Genomic DNA, 27,274 nt, shown 5'->3' with positions numbered 1-27,274 from the left:
TTGCGCTTCACAATGAGCGGGAAAACTGGTATCCATGCGCTGAATATGAACACAAAGCACATGTAAGTTGGTCTTTGAGAGTTATGTTAGTCAAACTAATTTTCAAAAAATTTGCGCTTCTCACTGATAAACATAAGAGAGGATAATTTTAACTCATTTTGTTGAGAGTCCTCGGCATAAAAAAAAATTTGCATCGCGAAAGATGTAGAAACGAAATTATTTTTCCAATTTTATCAATATATTTGGCCATGGCATTTGGCATGCATGTTGACAAACTTGCAGTATGATAAGAACCACTGCAATGACGCACATGAGAAGCAATCTTAATCATTTCAACACCAACCAATGTTGGCTCGCCGAATGCAGAGTGACGTCACGACCGAATGCAAACTACGAGATTATTTTCATCTGGCGCTTGTAGAGAAAAGTCATGGGTTTTTAAAGAAGGAAAGTTCACTTCACTGCCCAGCAGCTAATCGGTTTTTATTATAAAGCAGATGCCTCCACATGCGTGGATACTAGGGATGTGCCGCGAGGAAGATTATTCGGGTTCGTGCGAACCCAAATATCATGAAGGTCGACACGAACGAATCCCGAATCTAATCGTATTAGAACGAAACAATAAAATTTTCTCCAAAAGTTGTCAAGTCTTGCTTCTAAAATGACGTAATCGATAAACAAATCGCTTTCTTTCGAAAAATAGTGTTTAAAAAAACGATCGGAAAAGCAAAATCGTTAGGTAAACGACCTTCATTGTAAGTATTGCTGACTCTAGTTTAGCATTGTCGGGAAACTAGATCATCATTTTTTACGAAAGACAATAAATTTATAAGTAATATTGTATTCGGGTTCGCCATTGTTGGCATTCGTGTTCGCCCGAATCTTCCATAAAGGCGATATTCGGCGAATCTATTCGGGTTTGGGTTCGTATCGGCCCATCCCTAATGGATACTGTAGTACATTGGTTAATTATAACTTTTCACTTACTAATTAACATAGTATAACATATTACTTCTAATACATTAACAAGTTTTAAAGTGTTGAACAGCTGCTATAGTGTATGATGATGGCGTAAATTGTCTTTTTATTAATAAGGTCGATGCTAAAATGAATTTGAAAAGTCACAATCACACGGTTCATATAAAACAAAGAACCCACACAGAATCCAAATGATTAAACAATGAGAATAAGGTCACGTGAGGAAAACAACCAATAACAGGCAAATGTTTGAGAAAATTATAATAAGGGTTTAAAAAATGAAATAATCATCGGATTAAAATGGAAATATTCGATCAATGTCAACGACAAATGAGCCCATATTTCAATCAATTTCATTTTCGAGACAACGAAGGTAGAGGGCCAGTGTATAGATGGAAATACAAAGATAAAATGAAAGAATATTTATAAATTGAAACGACTGACGATAAAAGCAGAAAATACATTTAATTAAAAACAAATATTCGTTTGTACAAAATAGGTAGTTTAAGATGAGCCATTTGATTAAAAAACTTTAAGCTGACAGAAACGACCTAAAAAAATTCCCAAGCACAAACAACAAATTTGAAAATGATCGTTTTTATGACGTCAAAGTTAAATGCCAGACAATTACTGATCAAAATTAGCAAATAAAATAATGAAGATAAAAATATTTCAACAAATCACGAAATATATTAAATGAACTGTAAAACATATCCAGATGAAGAAATCAAAATCTCAAAACGAAACTTTAGATGGAAAGGACGCAAGGACAGACACGTTCTAAGTCCATGTTGGTCGATACTTGCCATTTGTTGGTGGCTGGATCATAAAACTCAACTGTTTCGGCATATTCCCTAAACAAAATATTTGAAGTAAACTCTTAAACACAAAATGTACACAAATTATAGATAATGACGTAAAATAATAACGGTACCAGGTTGTATATAAGATAATTATTGAAAAGCAATTTTTCCAGAATATATTAACCATAATAAATAAACTACGTAATCCATATTGTAATCAACTTCGCAATAGACAAGTACAAAACAATGTGGTCCAGAAATCAATCTGATCTCTCAACCACCAGTAATTTACAGTAAAAACTTGTTACTGAAGAAACTGTCACTGGAAGTGATAAATTTAAATTCTCAATAAAATTGTCACTGGTGGAGCCATAATTCAACTGAGAAAATTAATGAGCTGTAATGTCTTTATTTGATTTCCCAAAACTCATCATGACCTTCACCTTCATCTAGTCTAGTGGTTCATGAACCCCAGATAGGCAATCACTACATCAGACATTAAGCTCTTAGTAAAAGTAAATTTACAGTATGATATTATAATATATAAGTTAAATAATATTCATTTAAAATAATATAATTATGTATACTGTATAAATAATTACTCACCCTCCAAACACCCATATAAAGCCATCCACTACACAAGCTGATCCATCCCATCTTTCCTCATTCATACATGAAACATCAATCCAAGTTTTCGTGTCCAGGTCGTATTTTTCAACAGAAGAGAGATGATTTGAACCGTCATCTCCACCTGGTTTAATTCATTTAAAGAACATGACAAGACATAAATCTCCTTAAAAATTTGAGAGATATTTGCACTTGCAGCAAGACTCACCTATCGCGTATATTTCGTTGTTTAATACAACAGCAGTTAATCCAGATCTGCAGGTTTTCATCGGTGGAATATACTCCCACTTTCCCTTTCGCGGATCATAACATTCTGCTTTGGTTGTTGCATTGTTATTATCATCCCATCCTCCAAGCGCATAAAGCAAACCTTTCAAAATAAACCATTAATCAATCAAACACGTCACTTGTGCTTGAAATTCCAGCATTATTGCTCCAGCACTTTATGAAGAAAAAGTCAAATCCTTCACAGTGGTTATATTTTCTTTGTCCAATTCTCGTTGCTTCTTTTACCTTTTGTTGATTTTTATAAACTTGTTTCAAAATACACGGATTATCACTGCTGGCGCCTAATTCAGAAGCTGTCATTGACTTTTATGTTGGGATGCTGTTTGCTAAGTACAAAATCTGTGACGTCACACAGACTGTCATTTCAATTGATAAAACATTTAACACGTGACCTGCCCCTTGATCTTCTATTCTCTGCACTGAGTTTTGCATCGATTAAAGTCTCGGACACAAAAGACCACATCGTTTGTTTCTGCGCTTTTGTTGTGACACGTCATCAACCTTTTTACATGAGTAAGCCTAAGTGAGTCAAGTTAAGTCAGCGACGCGTGTCGCGTGCGAGTAAATATTTCTACTCGCTTTGATATTTATTTACATGAGTTAGTTCCTGGTAAGTTGAAAAGTTTTTCAAAGTTCAGGAACAACACTGGACCATCGTCTGGGCCTCACGTAAAATAAATTTCCTAAATTCCTAAACGCCACAATTTTTTCTCAAGAAAGCAACCAGACAGACGCGGAAATCGCTTTGATTTTTTAAACTTTTTTAAGCTGAATATTTTTTAGTTTTTCCAATTTGGGACGAAATTTCAAAACCCGAGTTCTAGGTATAAGTGATGAACCTGGAATTTGAAGTTTTGAGAAAAACGAACTTTTTCCGAAAATAAACTCAATATTAAGGTAAATACAGCATTATTGTAATACAGTGGAATTTATGTAATTCGTCTCTGTTTAATTCATTAATTAATTTTTGTCGATCCCAGAATTGTGAATATTTTCATGTTTTCTAGTTCGTTTTATTCAGCTTTGCGTAATTCGATTAGCTCGGAAGTTTTATTTTACTCCAACAAACATTTTGTTTGTCAAATTTTGTCATGAACTATGCTTAAACATCAGCATAAATACTCAACGACATGAGAGAGCTTACGCGATCAACGCATTTTAATTGTATGAATGTGTGAGTTTGTATAATAAATGTATTTTAAATGTTTAGTTGATGGTCTTTTATGTTGTGAGTTAGCCCTGGAGAGATCCCTGGAGAGATCCCTAGAGAGAATGCACTGCACATGAATAAGAATAAGAAAACAGCAACGATGTGCACTTTATTGCGTTGTAAAGTCGACTTGTGACGTGACAATGAACGATATCAAGTGAAATATGCAAATAAGAACGCGAGTATCTGCTTCACGTTTATTGCAGTCCCGTACCAGGTGCCAGTATGATTTTATCAATGTGGAAGCGAACGATTGGTGATTGGCATCTCTCAATTTACTTCGACAACTCTGACAAAAGTTTACTTCAAACATCAAAATAACAAACTCACCTCGTGCACTGACCAACGTAAAAGAACTTCGCGTTTCATTCATGTTTGTTATCGAAGACCATTTCCTCTCTTCAGGATTGTAACTGTCACATGACGATAGATGACCAGTGGCATCCTCACCACCAGCACAATAAACAAGACCTACAAAACACATTCAGGTGAATATTTATGCAAGAAGGTTTTGGTTACATCCTACTATAACATCATAATTATTGTATTAATGATGTCTAAACGGAGCTTACGGTGACATAAGCCTACTGTGTTTTTTGTTTCAAACACTTTTTTGATAACATCACAACATTAGTGAGTGGTTAAAGCACAGACTCGCTTGTTGAAAAGTTCCAAATCCGGGTAAAATAAAACAAAGCTCAAAATAAAAATAAATCAATTAGAAAATGTAAAAAGACAAACTGAGTGACTTGGGTAAAAACAGTGGCGGATCGTCGCCTAATTTAAATCTACCTTGTTATTGTGTTGTTATAAACGAGAAAGGAACTAAAGCTGTGCGTAATTTTAAAATGAGTTTCACTGTTTCATCGGGAACAATCGTATGTTAGAAGTTATTTTTAAAGTTTCTTGGTAATCTAGCTTAATTGTATAACATAGAACCCTAAACCTAACCTCAAGTAATTGCTAAATAACTAAAATACCCATTCTCCTTACTAGGGTTGGTCAAAGTAGAATCATAATGGTTTCGAGAATAGAGATAGCAATTCCAGAAATTCGAATCTAAACGTTTCCTATCTAGTGAGTTGCAACAATGTTAGCAAAATGCAATTTAATTCAACTAAAAAAATCTTAAGTCCTGAATAACCCAGTACTCAGCAGCAGATATTTTAACTTTGTTTTTGGAAAGCCACAATAGTACTGCACATATATAAGCCCACTTATGCAAGCCCAAAAAGCAGCTGTGGGCTTATACGCCGCACCTATTTCTACCGTGCACAATTCTTACATACTACAGTGCTTCGAATGAATAAACGCAAGTCTGGAAATTTGTCCAAGAAATACAGCTATAAACCTATACTCATCTACACACCTATAAGCCCACTTATTTTGTTCTACTACTGTGCTATTATTTTTTTATTGTGTTTTCCACAAATTACTTAGGTTTGTAGTTGGCAAGTGTCCAACGATTACTGCGTGTGACACATCCTATTGTTACGTAATAATTAAACTTCAGAACACCAAAATTAATGTGATATGATGATAAAGTTTTACGTAACGTGTGTTACGCTAAAAGCTGTAATAATTCTAACCCATGAAACACGACTTACAAATCTTACATGGTGATATAGCCAAATTGCTTGAGGTCGCAATCCAGGTATTGAGAAGCAATGTCCTAACCTAACCGCCTATCTTAAACAACGGGCTGTGTGACCTGTTTATGGGGAAATAGTCACTTTCATTTAAAAATGCACACCGGTAATTACAGAACTAAAATTAGGAACTCAGATTTCGGGTGAATCGTGGCTAAAGGAGAGCGACTTTAGGAAGCGCATTTAAATTGTTTGAATTATAACCTCTGCAGCAGGAGTGCCCAACCAGTTGATCGCAGTCTATCAGGGATCCGTGTACAGATCTCAAGACGACTGCGAGACCATTAGAAAAAATAAAGTTTTTATGTGTAACCGTTTTTTTGTCACTTGGGACAACTATACGCCTACCAAATAATCGAGTAAGACTTAAATAACTTGTTTTATTTAATTTTTCACAGTCTTGGTGGACTATAGTGTTAAATTACATTACTATTATTACTTTGACGGTGTGACCAACATAACTTTTTATTAGCAGCTGTGTCAAACATAAAGATACTTAACCTTAAAATTGAATAACCAACCGATCACCATATCTTTGGTAACTAAACAATCCAGTAATCAATTATTAAATTTGATTATCAAAAATTCTAACAATTAACTAACTTACATATTAGGAAACACGAATCACCTTAACTCTGTTTATAGAAGGTTTTCTGTATATACTGTATGTACTTGAGAGAGGTTAGGTTTGTGATGTTATGTCTACCTGCATCAACGGAGAGATTTAAACTTCGGCAAGAAATTCAATGCAACGGAGCAATGAAGGAAATGGGGAGGACTTCAGTTTTATTGCTTCTACGACCACATTGTTTTAATAATAGAATTTATCTACCCGCTAAACCACTAACGCAGTGATTGCATTTTTAAATCTAGGCTAAACGTGTCTTTGTTTGGAAAAGAAATTTAATCTTTTCTTTAAGGTTTTGGGCGCATTTTCGTTCGTTAGAATTTTGTTTCCAAGTTAAATTTACTATATAAATTTTATTGTGACACTACAATGTATTTTGTGTTACGTGCAAAGTTATGGTGGGGGGGGGGCTTGAAAACATTTGAAATTACCAAGTAAGAAACACCGGAAAAGATGTGTGTCGATTTGCGATGTTCACGCTGGATTGGTAGGTACTCGCTAAGGATTGTACTTTTGAAGCAGTCACAGCGAGTAAGCACCGCGACGAACTTACACGGGACTCTTTCATTAATGGGGTGAGTTCTTCGCTCATACGTCAACGCCTGTTGGAGATAGATATAGATAATGTCGACCTACAACGTGCGGCCGATTTAGCCAAAAACTTAGAGCAAGCTCAATTGCAATCGAGCTCATTGGGCGCTGGTAGGAGCGTCCCTCGCCTGGTGGCTTCGGCCCAATCAACGTTGCTCACTGTGACACCTAGAGAAAGTACACTACAAACTGGAGGATCATTAGCTGTCGCTCCGAAGGTGCGTAATTTGAAGACTCAGAAGACTTGCTTCTACTGTGGCGGTGTGCTTCATAGTCGTAATCACTGTCCCGCCCGTGATCGAGAATGTCACAATTGTGGAAAAAGAGGCCATTTTTCAAATGTCTGCCGCAGTAATCGCTCTTTCCTAAAAACTTTTTCTCCGGCCTGTTGTGAGGAATCAAGTGGATTTTCAGAACGGTATTTTGACATCGCCGCTAAATCATCTGGGACCATTATTCTTGCGGGGACTCCCGGCTGCCTCCAGCCGTGTCGTCGTCAATTAAACAGTCGTAAACGCTGTCATTAAAGCCCGACCCATTAAAGCCTTGTTTTACTCCGGCGCTTCCGAAAATTTTATCGATAGCTTTTTAGCCAAAAAGATCAAGTTAAAACCGGAAGGAAAAGTGTGTGTCATACAACCATGGCTTCCACTAAACTGCAGTTAGAAACACAAGGTCTTGCTAAAATAACCATTCAACTGCATGGCCGGAGCTACTCTAAACGTAATGCATAACTCTCCTCCCGATATTATCTTGGGGCAGAAGCTTCTAAAAAGACATGATGCGGTTACTTTCGACTTTGGTGGAGCTGAAAATCCCCTTGTTATGTCTGCTGCTTCCGAAAAGGTTTTCGCGGTAGCGGGCAGCCGATGTTGACCCACCCAACTTGTTCGAATTTATGCAAAAGGACTACTACCCTGTCGCTTCTCGCACTCGTTCCTACTCGAGCGAAGACTCTGCCTTCATAAAAACCGAAGTTAACAGATTACCTTCCGATGACATCATTGAGCCGTCGAAATCGCCGTGGAAAGCTCAATTACTAGTGGTGCGAACCCGAGAAAAATGTCGTTTAGTGGTTGACTACTCGCAAACTGTCAATCGCTTCACTTTGCTCGATGCTTACTCGCTTCCACGCATCGAGGACATTGTCAACAGAGTTGGAAAGGATAAATACTATAGCTCACGCGATCTACGGTCGGCCAACCACCAGCTACCGATTCGAGCAGAGGAACATTCTCCGCGTTTGAAGCTTTGGGCTTTGAAGCCTCTATCAATACAAAAAATTCCCTTTGGTGTTACAAACGTTGTAGCCGCTTTTCAAAGAGTGATTGATGATTTCATTGGACGCCATAACCTAAAAAAAGGTATTTGCTAAATTGGACGACTTAAAAGTTACTGGTGCGACGATTGAAGAACATGACCAATTTGTGGCATGTTTGCATACTACTCCAAATGGATCGAGAATTTTTCGGAAAAGCTGGCCCCCTCTTTAAAGCCACCGAGTTCCCTTTTAACGCTAAGACGTCAAATGCTTTTGCAGAGCTAAAAGAAGAAATTGTTAAAGCTAGTCTCAGTAGTATCTGTGAAGATCTGCCGTTCGAGGTTGAATGCGATGCGTCCGACTACGCTGTTGCAGCCACTTTGTCACAAGGAGGGCGCCCAATGGCGTTCATGTCTCGGACACTCAGTAAATGTGAACGACATTATCCTTCCACTGTGAAGGAAGCTACTGCTATCATAGAAGCGGTCCGTAAATGGGACCACTACCTTAAAGGGAGAACTTTCACATTAATAAAGGACCAAAGATCGGTTTCCTTTATGTTCAGTAAAACCAACAAAGGAAAATTCAAAAACTACAAAATACTGATTTGGCGTCTAGAACTGATTCTTTTCCACTATGAAATTCGCCACAGGTCAGGAAAGGAAAATGTTGTCCCCGACGACGTCTCAAGAGTTTGTGTCACGGTGGATTGCCTAAAAGACTTGTTATCGCTTCATGATTCCCTTAGGCATACCATATTTTTGTGATTGAAAACCGGGACGCTTCAGAACAACGAGCCTCAGATAAATGTGGTTCATATTTTACTAGGAGTATGAAACTATTTTGGATTGCTATCGTCAGGGACAACTAAAGTAGTAAGACACCAAGAAAAACTAAAATAATGCATTTTACTAGGAAACAAAACAATGTTCAAGCATTTGTAAATTTACATAATCGTCCAATCATACTTTTCTGTAGACAATACTTTCTTCATGAAGTCTTTATTCGACTTTATTTTCTCATAAAAATCACAGCAGGAAAATTCAGTGTTAATTTTGCAGGTGATAAGGGCTTTCACATTCAAATGGTTTTTGCAGAAGGAAATGCAAACAAGTACCGGTACGAAATAGGCTCTTTGAATAACCTAACCGCAAAAAGATCACTTCCTCCTTCTAGCCTACTATTACTGAACCAGCGAATGCGTTAACAATCAACTCACTACTGGACCAATTACCCGCTGAATGACGTTACAATTACTTTCACATTTAACACAACAAAACAATAACACGCATCGAGCATTGCTCTTCAGCAAGTTGGCTAAACAAACCAATCGCAGCATGCTAATATTCGTGTAGTGTTGGCTAAACAGACCTATCACAATGTGCTAATATTCGTTTAGTGTGGGGCAATGCTGGCTGACTAAATGCCAAAGCGGAACTTTTGGTTGACTGACCGGGACGCCGGGACAAAGCCTTAAAAAACGGGACTGTCCTGGCTAAAACGGGACGTATGGTAAGCCTACGAAACCTTATCTATTAGTAATTCTTGATGAATTTAGTCGTTATCCTTTTGTTTATCCTTGCAAGAAGATGTTTTCAGACACCTTTTTCGATTGTCGACCATTTTTGCTTGTTTGGTTTTCCGGCATAGATACATAGTGCTCGAGGATCAAGCTTCATGAGTCGGAAACTTAAAGATTTCTTCATGGCTCGAGGAATTGCGACGAGTTATTCTACTCCGTATCATCCGCAAGGGAACTCGCAATGCGAAAAAACCAATCAAACAATTTGGAGAACCATAAAACTGCTTTTATCCTCCTATAAAAATCTCAGAAGAACATTGGGAACGTGTTTTCACTCAAGCCCTACACGGAATTAGGTCGTTGTTTGTACGGCCACTAACGAAACTCCACATGAAAGAATGTTTTATTTTCCAAGACGGGCAACTTTGAGAAGCTCAATGCCTACGTGGTTAGTAAATAAAGGAACCGTATTGCTACGTCGATTTGTGCGAAGCAAAGGCGATCCAGTCTGCGATCCTATTGAAATAATGATGGGGAACTCCACTTTCGATCTAGTTAAATATCCAAATGGAAGGCAGAGTGCGGTATCAACTTCCGACCTTGCACCTTACCCACAAGTAAACCCAGCTAACGATGAAATTGAGCAAGCCGCAACGTCGGACGTCACTTCCCCATTATGTCAACCAGAATTACCTTTGTCTACAGGCACTAGTGACAATGCGCAAAAAAGAGACTGACATTCAAAAAGATGGACAGCAGCAAACGTTTTCAGGAGAGGCTGATTCACAAACCCCACGAGAGAGAGAAGACCTCCACAAAGATATGGCGACAGGAGTTTATAATTTTCGACATTGAAATTACTTATTATTATTATTAGTTAATAATTATTTAACCGGGGAAGAATGTGGTGACATTCCTTTGTCTTCCTTTTCTGCCTCGCGCATAATCACGCCGCCTTAATTGGTTCTTGAGTTGGGTTTCATCTGTACGACGTTATTCAGTAGTAAGCGTAGTGTGGGCGGGTCGGCTGCTTAATGCTAAGAGTTTTTCTATATAAGTGTTATATAGTTTACAGTCACGTTTTACGTAACTAATTATGTTTAATTTAGGACTAGCAATTCTGTTTTAATAAAGCCTTAGTTACTGTTGATTTTATATCTGAGCTCCAAGGTCATGACAACTTGTATTGTCATCACATTAATAATTATGTTTATGCGTCATTATGACCCACAAAGGAAGGTTTATAATACAAAGAGTATGCATTAATATTAGCTCTTGCATTATTATGACATCATAATAACTTACCATCCAATAATGTTGATGCAAATCCATATCGCTTTTCTCCCATGGAAGGCAAGTTGCTATCCCACTTTGGATTCTCATCATTCAAGTCTAACATCTCAGCAGAGTTAAGGGCGTTAAAGGAGCCACATTCATGACCACCCATCAATAAAATTTGTTGATTGTAATTTACAGCAGATGGACGTTCCCGAGCAATGTTTGTATCCTGTATGATAAAAATCATTGCATAAAGTCAACATCAATTAAAGTGAATTTACTAAGAATATCAACAAAATACTGCATATGATGTTATTAATGGAGATGATTTAACCAGACCTATGTACAAAAACTATCTGCAGGTAACAATACGATATGAATAAGTCATGGCCCATGGACATGGTCAAGAAAGTTATGTGGTTGAGAGGATTGTACAGTGGCATATAATAACACAGGTATAAACTTTCCACAGGCGACAATTCATAACAATCAATTCGATCAAGAAACAACAATACACGACATTCCACGATAGCAAGGAATGTGTGTTAGCTCATAACTTTAACTTTCACTCTTCTCAGCACAGGGGCGGGCAACAAACGGCCTGCGGGCCGGACCCGGCCCGCGACGGGATTTTGAGCGGCCCGCAGACAGTTTCCGGTCTTACATGATAATGTGGCCTGCGGCCACACCTGCCGCAATCCCTCACTACTTGCTTACTACGTCAAATATAGTGATTGTTAGTTATTCTTTAAGAAGAAGTGTAACAATCTGAATGGTGATGTCACATAAAGATAAAATACACGATTAATGTATCGATTCAGGAATCCGGCCCGCCAAGTACTTCATTTTCTCATATCAGGCCCGCCGACCGAAGAAGTTGCCCGCCCCTGTCTCAGCAGCTTGCCAATTCAAAAAAAAATTATCGCGATAATTAAAACACTTTAACGTGGCAATATATTGTTGCTTTTCCGTCAATTCTATTTTGCCTCAATTAAGTTAACACTCGCGTAAAGAGATAAAATTCGAACATGCATGAGGATAATGCCTGGCACCAACGGTCGATTATTAGTACTTGTTACAATAGACATTGTGATAAAACAATGATCTTTGACAATGCTTCATTTCTCAAAATGGCAAGAGCAAGACGAGCAGCCTTGATGGAGTTTTGCTTTCTCTGAGTGCATTTCGGCAGTTTTCGATTCTGCGTTTTCAGCCATTTCAACAATTTCGGTAATTTTTAATGCTGTGTTTTTCAACAAAAACCTGAGTGTTTGTTAAGAAGGCAAAGAACGTTGTTAAAAGTAGACAGTTACGTCGGGTGAAAATTTTCTGGTAACTTCCAAATAACACCGTATAAGGATGTACTTGAGTTAGCGTATCAACAAATTTGTGTCCGTTTCATTGTTACATGTTTAAACCAGCTTTGTCGGTCCGCGCAACAATTAGTTTGCATGAAACCGGTCCGTGGTATAAAAAAATTGGAGACCGCTGATCTAGTGCAAGCAGCAACATGGTTTTGCCTCAACACAGTCGTTTCACTTGGACACTTTTCTTTTAAATTCGATCATTCTCTCCGCTTTTCACGTTTGTAATCATTTGCGTAATAATTGCTTTGTTTTAATTGTTCTAATATTTGCATTAACTGATTGCATTGATTACTTCGCTCTGCAACCAAAACAAATTGAAAAAATATTTCATTTCGAACTTCATCTGTTCATCTCTTGAATAAAAGTTTATTTTATTTTTAGTTATGACAGAAATCTGTCCGAGCCAATTGTTACTGACTGCAAACATCATGATCTTATATTGAGTCACACTGGACCATGAACAAACAGACACAGGGAAACAAAATATATTTTTTCAACTCATTTCCAAGTGTCACAATACTTATTGTCAATAAGTATATTTCTATGACATAATAACATCATTGCTCATTTCAAATCACTTCATTTAAAAAGGAAAAAAGGAAAAAAACGACATTCATTCAACACATTCAGAAGCAATTAACATTTGCATTGAAAGAACCACCAAGTACTGCTGTGTCCAGCCCGACGATTTTGTCCTACCTGCAGGCCGCATGCGGTCCTTTTGAAGGTTTGGTGCGGCCCTGGTGTTGGTATCTTTCTATTGTTTGTGAAGTGTATGTTTATGAAATATGTATGAAAGTGTTGTTGGCATCGTTGTATTATATGTGAAGTGATGTGTGTATGTGTATTAAATAGATGTGTATGAAATGTGTATAAAAGTGTATCTGTGTATGAAAGTTTGCCGTTGATTATTGTTTCATTCATGTACAATTTGCTTGAGCGTCATAACGTCCGTTATTGTGCGTGTTATTAGTGCTGTGTTTGTGTGGTTAGAATTGTAAGTTATTCATGGTGTCCAATTGAACTAGTGACGAAATTTTTGGGCCCACTAAGGTACTTCGGTTGGACATAGCTGACCTAGTAAGAAGTGAAATGGTGAAGATGATAAAAAAACTTAAAGTTAAGTGGAAATGCCATAGTGGCATGTGGAGGTCAAGGGATCTAGAGCATACAGCAACATGGGTTTGCCTCCACACAGTCGTTTCACTTGGACCTTTGCTTTTGAATTCGACAAGTTTCGCCGCTTTTCTTGTTTTTCATCAGTTGTGAAATTGACTGTTTTGTTCTACAACCACAAATTATTGATACAAGATTTATTTTGCACTTCATCAACTCATCCTTGGAAAATAGCTTTATTTTAGTTTTAATTCCTGTTGGGGACGTCTGTCTGAGCCAGGTGCTTTTGACAAAAATACGCGGCCTATTCTAAGGTTAGAATTGGTCACGACCAAACAGATGAACATTGTTGGCTTTTAACATTTTTGTGTGTACCACAATGCTGTAGCAAGACGACGGACGTATGTCTATGACAGTATAAAGACTTCGCTTGTTCTAAGTTAAAGAATTTATAAAGCAAACATACCGGCATGTCACTCCACTGCTTTGTCTTGGTATTGAACTTGACACCACTTTGTTTACAATCCAATCCACCAATCATAAGTATCTCATCAGACTGACCTGTTAAAGAAAAAACAGCAGACGTTAAAATCTCATTAACTTGGCTGTCATCTGTCCCTGTCATGAACTCGAATTTGATTAACTTTTATCAAAGCGATATTTGTGTTAAATTAAGCTTCCTTCATTGCGTCATCAACACAAAGCTTGACAAGAAGGAGGTAGATTAAACAACACATTTCCTTTTATAGATTCGTGATTGATTTTATATTCTTGCATCGTAACAAAGCTAAAAAAATCTTGCGCAAAGTTAACAATCTATTTTACAACAACCAGCAGCTATGTACTGGTTGAAGTTGAAAGGAAACCAAAATAATTCAATTTAAATGAAGAAAAACGCAAAAAAAGAGTTTGATAGAAATGTGTTTAATGAATACTTATGTAGCCCAAACAAGTAATCTGCATTAAACCGTTTAGAAAAAACCTGGGAGTATTTTAGTCAATTATTATCCAACTTTTTTATCTGGATTGACAAGTTTGGGAAATGATTTAGATTTTACTCTCTGGGTTCAGCAATTAAGATGTAGAATAAATATTCACCTTTGACTTGAGATATCAATGAAATTTATTCACAAGTGATAAAGGGTTTTGTTTGTATTTGTTGGTGAATCAGTTTGAGTTTTAGTTATTTAGTTGTTAACAGAAGTATTAACTTAAACTGTTGTTACCAGGTTAAAAAATAACTTATTACCGGGAGCTTCTGAAATTTTCATTTTATGAAGTTTAGTTTCCACTTTTCTTGTTATTTCTATACCAGGAATGGATTCTGAAACAAAACAAAAAAGACAAAAATCCTAACCAAAGTAGTTGATGAATATTTCCAAGCATATACTGATAGAAGTAGTCATCCACTCATCATCAAATAATAGTATACGCGCATGCACAAATATTATTATTCTGCTATTATCAACATCTACCGACCCAGATTATTATCAACTCAAACCAGATTTCTAAGTCGGGCCTGGATTCTCAGGTCGGGTTCGGGCTTAAGTTTGAAACCAATTTCGGTTAAATCGGCCGCAAGGGAGAAATGTAACACAAGCATATACGGGTTAAAGTAGTCATCCACTCATCATCAAATAATAGTATACACATGCACAAATATTATTACTCTGCTATTATCAACATCTATACCGAGTCGATGATTGATTAATCTACAAAGACCGTTTACAGTTTAGGTCGTAGTGTCCTCCATATACAATTTAAATAAATCCACAAGAAGTTGGGGTTTTCAGTTGGCAATATGTACAAAGTATCTGGGAAATTTGAAGAAAGTAATATTTCAAGGCAAAACTCACCTATTTCATGAAGAAGTTGGTTGAAATTGTCATCAAAGGATCCATTGTTGAAGTTGTAGTAGGTCAAGTCTTGTGTCAGCAAACCTGCAATTATCAACATTGGTATAACAGCAAAATGTTGAAATGAGCAACTTATGGCAACGTTGCACTCATAAAACTAACAAGAAAAAGCTGACCAAAAACTTTAGGGATAACTAACTCCTAATAAAAGGCGACCACATTAATTTCTCCTCAGAAATGAGGTCAACAAGGGAACAAAATAAAACTATTAGAACAATTAAACGCCATCTTTAGTTATGTAGAAAAAAAGGCAAGAATTTATTGCTTAGATGGACAGGTTCAGGCAGCTTATTACGATTGATGATATTCCTATAGATTATCATAGATTATAGATCTACATATATCGTAGAATATCATACTCACGAAGCCTGGTTGAAAGCTGGTATTCATCAGGAAGGACTCGAATTGGGACGATCCTTTTTGCCAAATCAGTTGTGAGCGAAGATTCCCTTATACAATTTTCGCTGGTCTCGTAGTTAGGAGAAAGGAACATCAGAACCACGTGAGCATTCTCAACTGCTTGCCCCATTTTCTCATAGATATTTCCTTTCATCTGTCCCTTGTTGATCCAAACCTGGTACCCAGCATCAGACAAACGATCATGGATCTAGAACAATCCATGTCAAGTTGATGAAGCAACAAATCTCTTACGTATTCACTTCACGTGCTTTGCTGACCACGTAACGTGACTTCGTATCGAACTTGCCCAGTACAGTACGTAAGATTTAAATTACTGTGAAATAAAAACTGAACAGCATCTTTTCAATATTTTTTTCGTCCTGTATATGAATGCATATGCTGCCCAACTGGGCGGCTTAATCTTTACAGTCCGAATACAAAAACGCTTACAACTTAAAAATGAATCAAAGCGAGTTGATAATTTTCATCGTCAAGTATAAGCGATCGAAAATACTTTGCCTCTTCGACGGTATTTGGGAAAGGGTGAATAGTTGTCAATAAGAATGCTGCAGAAAGAATATTCAATAATACGCTGTAGCTGAGTAGTTATAGCCAAATTTATATCGCAATTTCGGCCTACTGGTATGATGGAGAAGGCAGATGTATGCTCCATGAATAGGGTTTGAATTAGGTGTGGTATACTATAGTAGTGCTAGGCTAGCTAAAGTGTATTGAACAGAATAGACTCCCTCCGAATTAAGGTCTGAATGGCAATATGTGTTCAATCGCCTTTACTTAACAGTGATAATTGCCCTCGTGCTTTGATTCTTTTTATAATTACAAGCTTTCTGGGAAACAGGTCGTATAAATTTCGCTCAGCCTATGAATTTCTTCATGAATATGAAAAATGAAAATATCTTGCAAAAGTTTGCCTAGTGTTTATGTTATGGCGCTTTAAATCCTACGCACTGGTTTGAACACTGACTAGTTTGATGTGACGTTTGTATGATCAGCGAAGCATGCAACGTAAAAAGCGTTAAGGTTTGTGGCGCGTGTAACAAGTAATTCAGTTTATATTTACTGCCGGTCTCGTATTATGCATTATCTTGAAATGTAAGGTAAAATTACTTTTGCAATATAGCGCAGATACCACGCAAACCTTTACACATTTCACGTCGCATTCTTCGCTGACCACGTAACGCAGGGGTCGGCAACCTACGGCCCGCGGGCCGGATCCGGCCCGCCATGTGAAATCGTCCGGCCCGAGACACATTAATTAGTTATCACAAGAATACGGCCCGCCCTTTTTTATTGAGTTTCAAACTGCAGTGTTAGCACAGTTTGAAAAAATTAGGGTATTGTTACGCCATAAGAACGTCGTAGTAGTCTATTGTTACACCATAAAACTGGTGCGAAGGCGGTAGACTAGTATCTCGTACTAAGTACGAGATTGTCTGTAGGCTAGACGAGTCGTTATAGATACAAACAGAGATGCCGTGTCACATTAATGCTGTGTTGTTGAAGTGTGAAAACATATATTTTGCTCTTCTTGTGATTGGTATGATTGAGATTGCAGCAATGTAGCGTAATATACTGAAGTGAGTGTGAATTATAGTATTAATGAAATTTCCGGCCCGCCAAAGAGTTGTAAACTCGACATTTGGCCCGTGACTAGCAAAAGGTTGCCGACCCCTGACGTAACGTGACCACACGACAGTTATTGTTACGAGACTGGAGTAACAATGAAGATTAAGCTGTAGGTTCGCTTCGCGTTATATCACGCAAGACATTCCTGTTACAAAGCACGCGATATTGATGCATTATGTTACTTGTCGGTTACAAAAAATATCCTATTCATACTTGATCTAAATACCTTAGTTATACCCGTTGATTTTATATTGTGGCGTAATACTGCAATGGCTACCATCTACGGCATAATAAGCAAGGATTTGACGGTGTTTACCACTGATTTATGGCAATAACTGCTTAACCACTACAGTATATCAGCACAGATCCTTTCACCAGTATATTTAATCACAACTATTATTTGATTTTAGACCAACTTATTTTTATATTTGTCTTTCACTTAAATAAACTGGGTAACCGGGAAATGATAATAATCGAATGCATATAAAAGCAAAACGATTCCACGCAGATGATTAAATAAAAATGGCTCCAATTCGAGGAAAATTCATCGAGCAACAGTTGATATAAAATTTCAAGACATCGCAACATAACTGGGCACAACCCACCTTATGCGCCAACTCCTTCGAGTCACTCCAGTTGTAGCTGATCATGATGTGCTTGCTTGGGCTGGAAGTCTACAAAGACAAAATTTCTACTAAAAAGAAAATGAAAATTTTAACGCTATCCCAATGAAAGCCCAATGCTTATGTAAGGGGATGTTTCTTAATTTTTGCTTGCTTGGGTGGAAGGGTCGTGTACGTCACGAATTAACAAACAAACGTAAACGAAGAAAGAAAAGAAGAAAAACAAACGTAAACGAAGTGAAACAAAAAACAACGAAGTGGCTCGTAAAGAAAATGTCGAACTTTTCAAGCAACAGAAACAAAAGAAAGTCTATCGTCGACAAATGAAAATCTAGACAATAGACTTTAGTTAAGCTGTGTAAGTTGAACCGATGCCGAATTGAACGGGACACACAGACACAATAACAGGAAATCTTTTATGAAAGACAATCCATCAACCTCGCTATAATCTGATGCCTGGTGTTAAAATTAATTTCAGGAAATAAAGTAAAACATTTCTCTGCTTTAAACCGGATTGTAATTGACTCAGAATCATGAAAGTATTTGTGTGTTGTGCTCGACATTTCTTGAATACATCAGCAGCAGTTAATAAACGTTGTTAACGTTGCTCAGAGTTAAAAATTAAAACTGCCATAATAAATAATCAGTCAATAATAATAATGAATAACGAAGTAGTACAGTAATAACGAACAATATTAATCAAGAAAAACAAATTAACAAGTGACAAACAACTAACAAAAAAATTAAAATGATTTATACTGGAACTAAATTCACACCTATTCACAATTTCACCAATACAAATTTCGCAAGGCCTTATCAATCTTTATGGCATCATCAAATTAAGTAATCCAACGCACTATGAAAATGCTAATGACGTCATAATTTCACTTACCGATGGTGATGACATGTTGTTGCGATGACGTAGTCAATTTAATAAGCTGAGAAAGAAAAAGCTGAAATTTAAATCTAGGCTATAAATGTCTAAAACTTACGAGATAAACAAATACATAGTTCAACTTGAAATAGTTGGATATTTCAAAAATTTACAAGAAAACCTACATCCGGAAACAACCTACAGCCTCAACAACTGATTACAACAGGCTGTGATAAAGAATAGAACATATTTCGTTCACAAAAGATGCCTTCGTCACGCTATTGTCGACCCTAGATGAACTAATACCTTTGCTGCTCAAGTGTGTGATGTTTAGTGACGTACGATTTAACTGATACCACCACAGTACAAAGAGTCTGTACGGCAAATGAAGCGTCGCTTCTCTGTTGCGTGGAACGTAACATTTGTGTGATGTCATAATCCGTGGTGTAATCTTATGGTGACGTAATACCAAGCGCCACAGATTCATTACATAAGGAACATAAACATCGCACATCGCGGTCAGGGCGGAAAATAATTTAACTCTCTGGCCGGAGCTATAGATCTTAAAACAAACAAACAATTTCACTTATAAAGGCAATCGTTTGCTTTATATTAGATCTCTAAATGTTTTATGGGTTTATCAAATCGTCAAACAAATATTTCGAACTTATTGTACCGGCTCCGTTACCGCTACTAGTTTAAAAGGTACCACAAATACAAAGTTTACTGTATTCAATGGTATATAAAACTCAAAGGTCCACTCATCCATGAAGGTGGCCTCATCTCCTCACCATGATTGTATCTTGTGATTTTATCAATGATATCAGTACAAAGTCGTTTCACTTCACTTTTTCATCCTAGTTTCGGTACAAGAGTTTTTCACTCCCTCCTTCCTTTGTTCTCGTTTTTGTTTCTTTTTTTCTCTTCGCGCGCCGTGGATTTCTTGGTTTTCACTGACGGCTGATCTGTTGCTTTAACACTTGGCGAAGGAGCGAATATCGTTACGCTACTGGAGTAAATATCAGCTTAAGCTTTTCTGACGTGGCGTCATAAAATCATATCACAAGAAAAGAAACACGCGCATACAGAGATTGCAAACGCAGTCAAATACTCTTTAGTTTTATATGTTGACAGTTGTAACTTGACAGTGGCAGTGACCCGGACGAGCAGGAAAGCGAATGTGGAATAGAATCAATTCCATTTATTCAAACAAGGACTAGTTGTGGCGGAAAATAATTAATTAGAGTTTTAACTTTTAACTTTTTTCTTTTTAACAGTTGTAACTTGACAGTGGCCGTGACTATGGTGCGGATAAACAGTGCTAAAATATAAGCTTTCCATTCGGGGAACAGGCGTAGGGTTAACTTACGTGAACGGCATAAAAATTGCCTAATAAATTGTTATTTTTATTGGAAACACTAAGAGCTGTGCAGTGTACTCGAAAATTTAAGTTTGTTGGTTTTGTTTCCACTGGCAGAGGGGAGGTTCTCGCTTGGCTAGTTGCCCGCTGAAGCGGTTTGAAGAGAGTTGGTGACGTTATAAACAAAATGAGACCGCACGAAATGATGGCATATTTTATTGCTGTACAATATGGGGAATTACCAGAACAGAAACTCCTTCTCTACAGGCCATCCATAGACATTAAATTAACTTGTATCATTTTTATGTCAATTTATGTTTGCTTATCAACGATTGCGTTACATTTGCACCACAGGCTGGAAAATTCATGTTAACATAAATGAAACGGCTTCATGACTTTCATACTGTACGTTTATCTGCCTGCGTCAAAAACAGCAGCCTGCCAATCACAGAGCAGCAACCAACAGCAGGGTGTGACAATCAAATCAACACAGAGCAGCCAACAATAACCGGTTTCTGTTGAAAACAGCAGGTTGCTGTGCAACAATAACAGCCGTTCTTCTGATTACGTCCCTGCCTCTTTAAAATACTGTAATCAACAACTGCATGACTTTGTATACTAGACCCAAACTACTCAAATTGTGACGTAGTCTGGTTGTTTACTAGACCCAAGTTTTATATCATGAAGAGATGAATGACTTGTGTTGTACTTACAATATGGTTATACTTTAAGTTATTCTTTGTTATGTTATTAAAGTTATCCATTATGACGTATTATTACTTTACTTATTGCTGCCATAATATTTTCACACATAGCCATAAAGGTATTTGCCATGTCAGTAGACAGCAAAATCAGAATAGACCTTATAATGGTGTTTCCTCCAAACATTAGTGGAGAATCTGGTACCTGCACGCACGAGTTTGCTTATCAATGATGACGTTACATTTACACCACATACACAAATCATTTGCTTGCAAGCTGGAAAATTCACGTTAACGTAAATGAAACGGCTACATGAACGTTCATGCTGTACGTTTATCTGCCTGCGTCACCAACAGCAGTCTGCCAATTACAAAGCAGCAACCAACAGCAGGGTGTTACAATCAAATTCAACAATAAACAGGGCACAATCATGGTCTGCTGTTGATGACGTCATGGACTACCGCCTGTCAATAACTGAGTAGCAGACAATAACAGGTTTCTGTTGAAAACAGCAGGCTGCTGTGCAACAATAACAGCCGTTCTTCTGATTATGTCCCTGCCACTTTAAAATACTATAATCAGCAACTGCATGACGTCATCGATTGCAGGGTTTTACTCAAAAACAGCAGGTTGCGATTGAAGTCACGAGAAAACTTTAGCATGTGCTCAGAAATGGAAAGAATCGACATCAGTGTGTTGACAAGGTATTGGTGGAAGATAAATTTTAAATTTAGTAGGTGTATTAGTGTATATACAAGTGGAAAGGGTGTTTGTGGAACCAAAAGTATTAGGGTCTAGTATACAAGTCCACAACTACAGGATGCCTTTGTATACTAGACCCCGGATACTCAGATTGTGACGTCATCTTTTTGTGTACTAGACCCAAGTTTTATATTATGAAGAGGTGAAAGACTTGCGTTGAACGTACGACAATTATACTTTAAGTGATTGTTTGTTATGTTAATAAAGCCATCCATTATAAGTTATTATTACTTTACTTAATGTTGCCATAATATTTTCACACATAGTCATAAAGGCATTTGTCATGTCAGTAGACAACAATATCAGAATAGACTTTATGATGGTGCTTCCCCCAAACCATAGTGGAGAGTCTGGCACCTGCACGCAAGAGTATCATCAATGTGTCTGACTGGAAAGTACCTCAGTCGTCGAAGGGAAACCGTGTGTGCAAACACTAATTTTGGCTTCATGGTATGAGCCGAAGCCGCAATTCTTTGTTTAATTATTGTAAATTGGCGTTGAAACAACGCGATTTTCTTTTTTAAATTATAATCAATGGGTATGATGAGTGAAATTTTGACGAATGCACGTTGACGAATCTCCTGCGTGCATCTGCCACACTTTCTACCATGGCGGACCGAACAATAGCCTACATACATGGATCCCCAATTAAAAGTTTGTAGGATACGCCAGACTTCTCCTTTCGGCAAACTCCCACTTCTTTGTCCAACCATATTTGGTCTTACTATAAATCATCAAATCTCGAAAACTGCTGAAACTTCAATTTTGCTTGTGGGACTTCCCATTTTACAACCACAAAATAGACATCTAGTTGCACTAAGCAAAAGAAAGTTTGCCCGACAGCAAGCTATTGATCATATAATTGTTAAAAGATCGAAACAATGCAAGAAGTAAAGTTGTTTGTACGCGAAGATTCTTAAAAGAAGGCAGAGTTAAAAAGGTTAAAATGTTCCTGACCATTGTAGGCCAAGTAACCACCATGGCTAGAAAGGAGTTTGACAAGGAAGGTTGGTATGAGCGTCTGTGATAATTTGCAGTGAGTTACTGTGCATGAGTTACAATGAGTTACATACATCATACTGTCTTTCACTTTTGTTCTGCAGAAAGGTAACTGTGGAGTAGATATTATTCTCAGTCTCTATTGTTCTTGAAATATTGTCATTAAATTTCAGCTCCCTCCTACCAATGGACTGCTACTACTCTTATGGAACCATCACATTGATCGTTTTCTCTGCTTGGGCCTTGCAGTGTCTTCACTGGTTTGATGCCAACAATGGCTGGGAAGACAGCCTCTGCAAGGTGAGATACCAAAAGCTTCTGTAACTCAAGAGCATTCAACAAAGGTAAGTGTCGTTGTTATTATGACGTCTTATTATTGTCAGTTAGCTGGTTCATAAGAACACGGCCCGATACTGCACTGTGCACTTGTGAGCAACAGCAACTAAAATAGTTTGGAATAAAAAATGCAGAAGAATTTTGAAAGGGGTCCATCTATGTTGGCTTCAAACTTCTTGATTTTTCCCAACAAACTTGACTACAATGAGGCTCAAGAGGACACGGTGTCTGGCAGGATCATGTGCAATTGTGAGCACTTCCCAAACAGAAGGATAGTCTGACCCCACAGACGATAAAGAATCAAAGAACCATTATATCCATTTTGTTCTCTAATTGGGCCTTGTTGCGTCTTCGTCAACATAAACCGAGTAACCACTGTATTGAGATTGGAGTTGGATGAGCAAGAAAGGTTGGTATGGATGTCAACGAGAAATTGCAGTGAGTTACTGCGTAACTTTCCTTCATGTCTGTCACTTTACTTCTACAAAAAGGTTGATTTGAAGCAGTTATTCTTGTAAGAGTTTGTAATATTCGTTGCGTTGTCATTATGTTTCAGCACCAATGCACCATCTTAGCACTGGATTATAAAAGTGTCATTTATTGGCTTGGACTCATGCAACGTCAAAGGTTATGTCGACCTAAATCCAAACACTGGAAGGATAACTCTTTGCTTTTTCTGAGCTTTGCATTCACAAACAATGCCCTCTGCAAACAAGGTAACAGATCCATTGGTGATGAGATAACCAGCCCAAAGAAATTTTCCACGATGGACAATTCCAGAGCATGAATGAAACCAATGCTCCTTTTCTAATTCAATGCAATATATGAAGATAATTATATGCAGAAAACACAGAAATCCTGGATAATACAAAGTTGTTTTGACAAATATCGTTAGCTTTGTTACATATATTGCAATAGTTACCAGAAGCTGATGAATTTAACTATATTTTATTATAGCTATTTTTGTCCGAGTTGTTCTAAGTATCTCAGACAACTATGTAAATGACATCTAGTCATCCTAACAATAAAATAGGCCAATGAAGATCTTCACAATAATTCATTTCTCATTACAAATGCAGAAAGTTTGGGCAACATACAATTATAGTTATGATTCTGCTAAACAACTTCATAATGGTATAAAGTAGTGACAGCCAACTGAACTAACATTATATATTAAATTCCATTCATTGGCAAGTTTCTGTAGCGTGCACCTGGAATAAAACAAGTTGGTTTTTTCCGGGCAACTGGTGGTCCGATTGAAAAGTGGGCGAAGGATTAAATTAATTGCACATATAATAGCTCTTATTGGGCGAAGAATTTCTCACCCATACATAACAAACTTTGTTATTTGGACTAGTGGCTTAACGAGGTCATCAATCACCTAGCCTATTTCCAGTTGGTCAAATCAAGAGCCTTCATGCAAAAACTTTTGATCTGGTGTGAATACATTTAGGACTTGTGAAAAGACAATTGAAACTTAAGGAAAAATTCGGCATCGCAAATCAAGCAGTCACAACTTGCCGCAAATTACATCGAGATTTTTCAGCCGAAACGATATTGCTCACCAAAAGAAGAGCGATGTCTCGAAAAAGCGGAGACACTAAGCATACTTTTTTCGTCGTTTTCTGGTAGGCCTATACCTGCACAAGGAAATTTTTCGTCTGCAACCCCGAGATCTCGGCGTAAACTTCCAGAGACCTAGGCTACTCCGCAGTCCGGCCTACATCGGCAGACACTTAGACTATAATACCGGTAGGCTATTTTATCGGCTGCTTTTTATCGAATTAGCCAATATGCTAAATGCAATTAGGATAGTTTGTGAATTGAAATATATGCTAATTTTAACTTAAAAAGACATAGGCTACTATAATCTCTCCACACTTTAAATAGCATTCCCCTCCAAATCTATCCGCTAATTATGCCTTTAACTAAACTACACGTTCCCTGACCACCAGGGCCAAGGCACGAGACAACGACCAACTACGTCACGTCGCTTCCCGCCAATTTGTAAGAAAACATTGGGGGATTCCCATAATTGTGTTGTCAAATTTGCGGGTCACCTATAACAAGGACGATCGAAAATGTCGGAAAGGAAAGTGGGAGCACTGGAAAATGACGGCAATCAATGCTTTCTTTGAAAATTGCAAAATATATAAATTTTGAGATTAGAAACTTTAGTTTGGTGGCGATCATCTTTTTCACGCTCTTTCTTTTGTGCATGTCCTTATCTGTCTGATATATCGATCTCTACTTCACCATTCTTCATATTCCGATAGGCCTACCGATCTGTACTAGAACCAAGATTTCGAAAACGATGGTTTCACTTGCTTGCGAAACTGGGCGGGTTCTTATCACTAGAATGCTTTGATAACACGCTAAACAATACAAGATAATATTGAGCTAATTTCAACATGTCAAAAAACAAGGATTTTTTTGGTCTCTGTGGTGGTCCTGTTGTGTGTTCAGTGGTCTCACTATACAGTTCAATAGGCCAAAGACAAAGATACTATTTTTCTGACTTCTCTTGTATTGCCCCCAATCAATCCTTTCGTAACGTAGGAGTCATGTCAAAACAGACATATTGTGTAGGGAACAGATCGGAAATTTTGAAAGTTGCGACTAGTACGAAGAATGAATACAAGAGCCAAAACAGTAGAAAGCATTTTATTCATCAGAAGTAGGTCTGATTTTATTTATTACTTTACTTCAAACGTTGCAATAAATTATGAGAATGTTTGTTGCATCGACTAAAATTTCTGAGTAATGAAATCCCTTCTTCAGTTTTAATTCTTGGATTCTAAGTAGTTTTTTGCACATTTTTACATTTACAGTAGCATACAACTCCTATAATCATATTTTTAACTGTATAATTGTAGCGTTATAAGCCTAAACTAGTAAAAGTAAAAGTTGTTGTGACGGCCAAAATTTGGAGTACCAACCAATTTACGATCTCAGCTGATATAGAGCAGCTTCAGAGTGGCACAGTAGAAGCGTGCTGGGCTCATAACCCTGCAGAGGTTGTTGCACTGTTTATCAGTCTTAACTTATGTTATTTGGACTTAGTTTACCTGCCGAATTAATGATCTGACTCCGTGGTTGCGTGTGGTTAGAATTCTCTAACCTCTTGCTAGCCGAAAGCTCTTACGATATTACAGATACAGTTTATCAGAAACGGTCCTTTATTGTAGGAACTGTACAGGTTCCGAATATTACACACAATCACAAACTTAGTATTCACCATTTAAAACAGGTCTAAAGAATTGTAATTAACACGACTAACGTAGTATGTTCGTACAATTCTGTATCTCTCCGTCTGAGCGGTTACTCGCGTAGAAGTTTGAGCTTATAACAGCGTGGAGCGGTGTGAGCGGAAATATCCGACACAAAATACACGAACATTTCAGAATGTGCGAACGATAAAAATAAAGCGTTGGCAATGGAGATTACATTCAGTTAAAACTAGGATGTTATGAAATCACCTGGTAACGTACTAAACGGCATTTTCACATGAAGTTATTTAGAGAAAGTTTCCAAATATTAAACGACAATTGCAGTTTTATCAATAAACAATACTTCAATAAATAACTGGCGAACACTTTCCCAAGAATGATATAATGGTATTAAAAATGCCACCCAGGCCACTACAACCCAGTGGTTGAAGGATCTTGTCGATCCTTCAAAGTCTTTGTTGTAGGCCCAACACGATCCTACTGTGCCAATCTGAACCTGTCGTTCTGCTCTCTTTCTAGATTAAGTGTCAAGGAGTCGATTTAAAAAGCCTTTCAATTAACATTTTGCTGCGTCACACTGATAACCCAGACAGAGGAATATTTTTCCACTCTGACATGAATGAAATCGTGTACCATTGTCCACGTCTATCTTCGTCAACTCAACTACAGGCTTCAAGGACATGCAGATCTAAGCACTCTGCAGTACTCGTACTTTATGTATTATGCCGCTACGCGGAATAATTAGTTGATTAAATGCACGAATTTTAGTTTTAACGCGTTTAGCATTGTGCACAGAGCGATGGGACACTAAACTGCTTTTATAACAGATCAAACAAGACAAGATGCCATTCTGCAACTCAACGTCATGGCAACCTTGAATGCAATTAACTTGGCTGTGGCTTGTAGCCAGCTCACACAGCGGGTTTGACCAAATTAATCTTGTCAAAAAACAAGGAGTTGTTTGAGAAGTGTTTGTTTATTTTAAAAATTGTTGAAAAGCGAAGGTTGTCACAAAATAAGTGCAATAGAAACATCACACAGGAAATAGTGCGCGTTTAGCAACGGACGTCAAATTAGATAAAAAAAATTTGAACCGCAGAACGAAGGT

At 37.5% G+C, this 27,274-nt stretch overlaps 2 protein-coding genes and 1 long non-coding RNA gene across 4 annotated transcripts in view; 2 read left to right on the top strand and 1 right to left on the bottom strand.

The window, feature by feature from the left end:
• LOC143459601 (uncharacterized) overlaps positions 1-27,274 on the top strand; it is a 218,744-nt gene that overhangs the window by 125,356 nt on the left and 66,114 nt on the right. The window lies entirely within an intron of this gene.
• Positions 951-19,239, bottom strand: LOC143458840 (kelch-like protein 25). Of its 2 annotated transcripts, none has more exons than XM_076955717.1 (12): positions 18,963-19,239; positions 18,796-18,841; positions 17,886-17,954; positions 15,598-15,841; positions 15,175-15,258; positions 14,568-14,642; positions 13,785-13,879; positions 10,863-11,064; positions 4,237-4,377; positions 2,617-2,778; positions 2,388-2,532; positions 951-1,832 (listed from the first exon to the last, which is right to left on the bottom strand). In XM_076955717.1, exons 2-12 carry the CDS (start codon positions 18,808-18,810, stop codon positions 1,727-1,729), a joined length of 1,338 nt encoding a protein of 445 aa, XP_076811832.1. In that variant the 5' UTR covers positions 18,811-18,841; positions 18,963-19,239; the 3' UTR covers positions 951-1,726. The 2 variants fall into 2 exon arrangements, with proteins under 2 accessions (XP_076811832.1, XP_076811833.1); XM_076955718.1 differs by having other exon boundaries at positions 19,084-19,239.
• On the top strand, positions 22,588-24,129 carry LOC143458843 (uncharacterized). The gene is made up of 3 exons (XR_013117714.1): positions 22,588-22,608; positions 22,774-23,345; positions 23,493-24,129. It is a non-coding gene; the product is annotated as an uncharacterized LOC143458843 (long non-coding RNA).

The sequence above is a fragment of the Clavelina lepadiformis genome, chromosome 5 (genome assembly GCF_947623445.1).
Source record: "Clavelina lepadiformis chromosome 5, kaClaLepa1.1, whole genome shotgun sequence".
In the NCBI taxonomy this organism is placed as follows: Eukaryota; Metazoa; Chordata; class Ascidiacea; order Aplousobranchia; family Clavelinidae; genus Clavelina; species Clavelina lepadiformis.
This window is presented reverse-complemented; position numbering and strand designations above follow the sequence as displayed.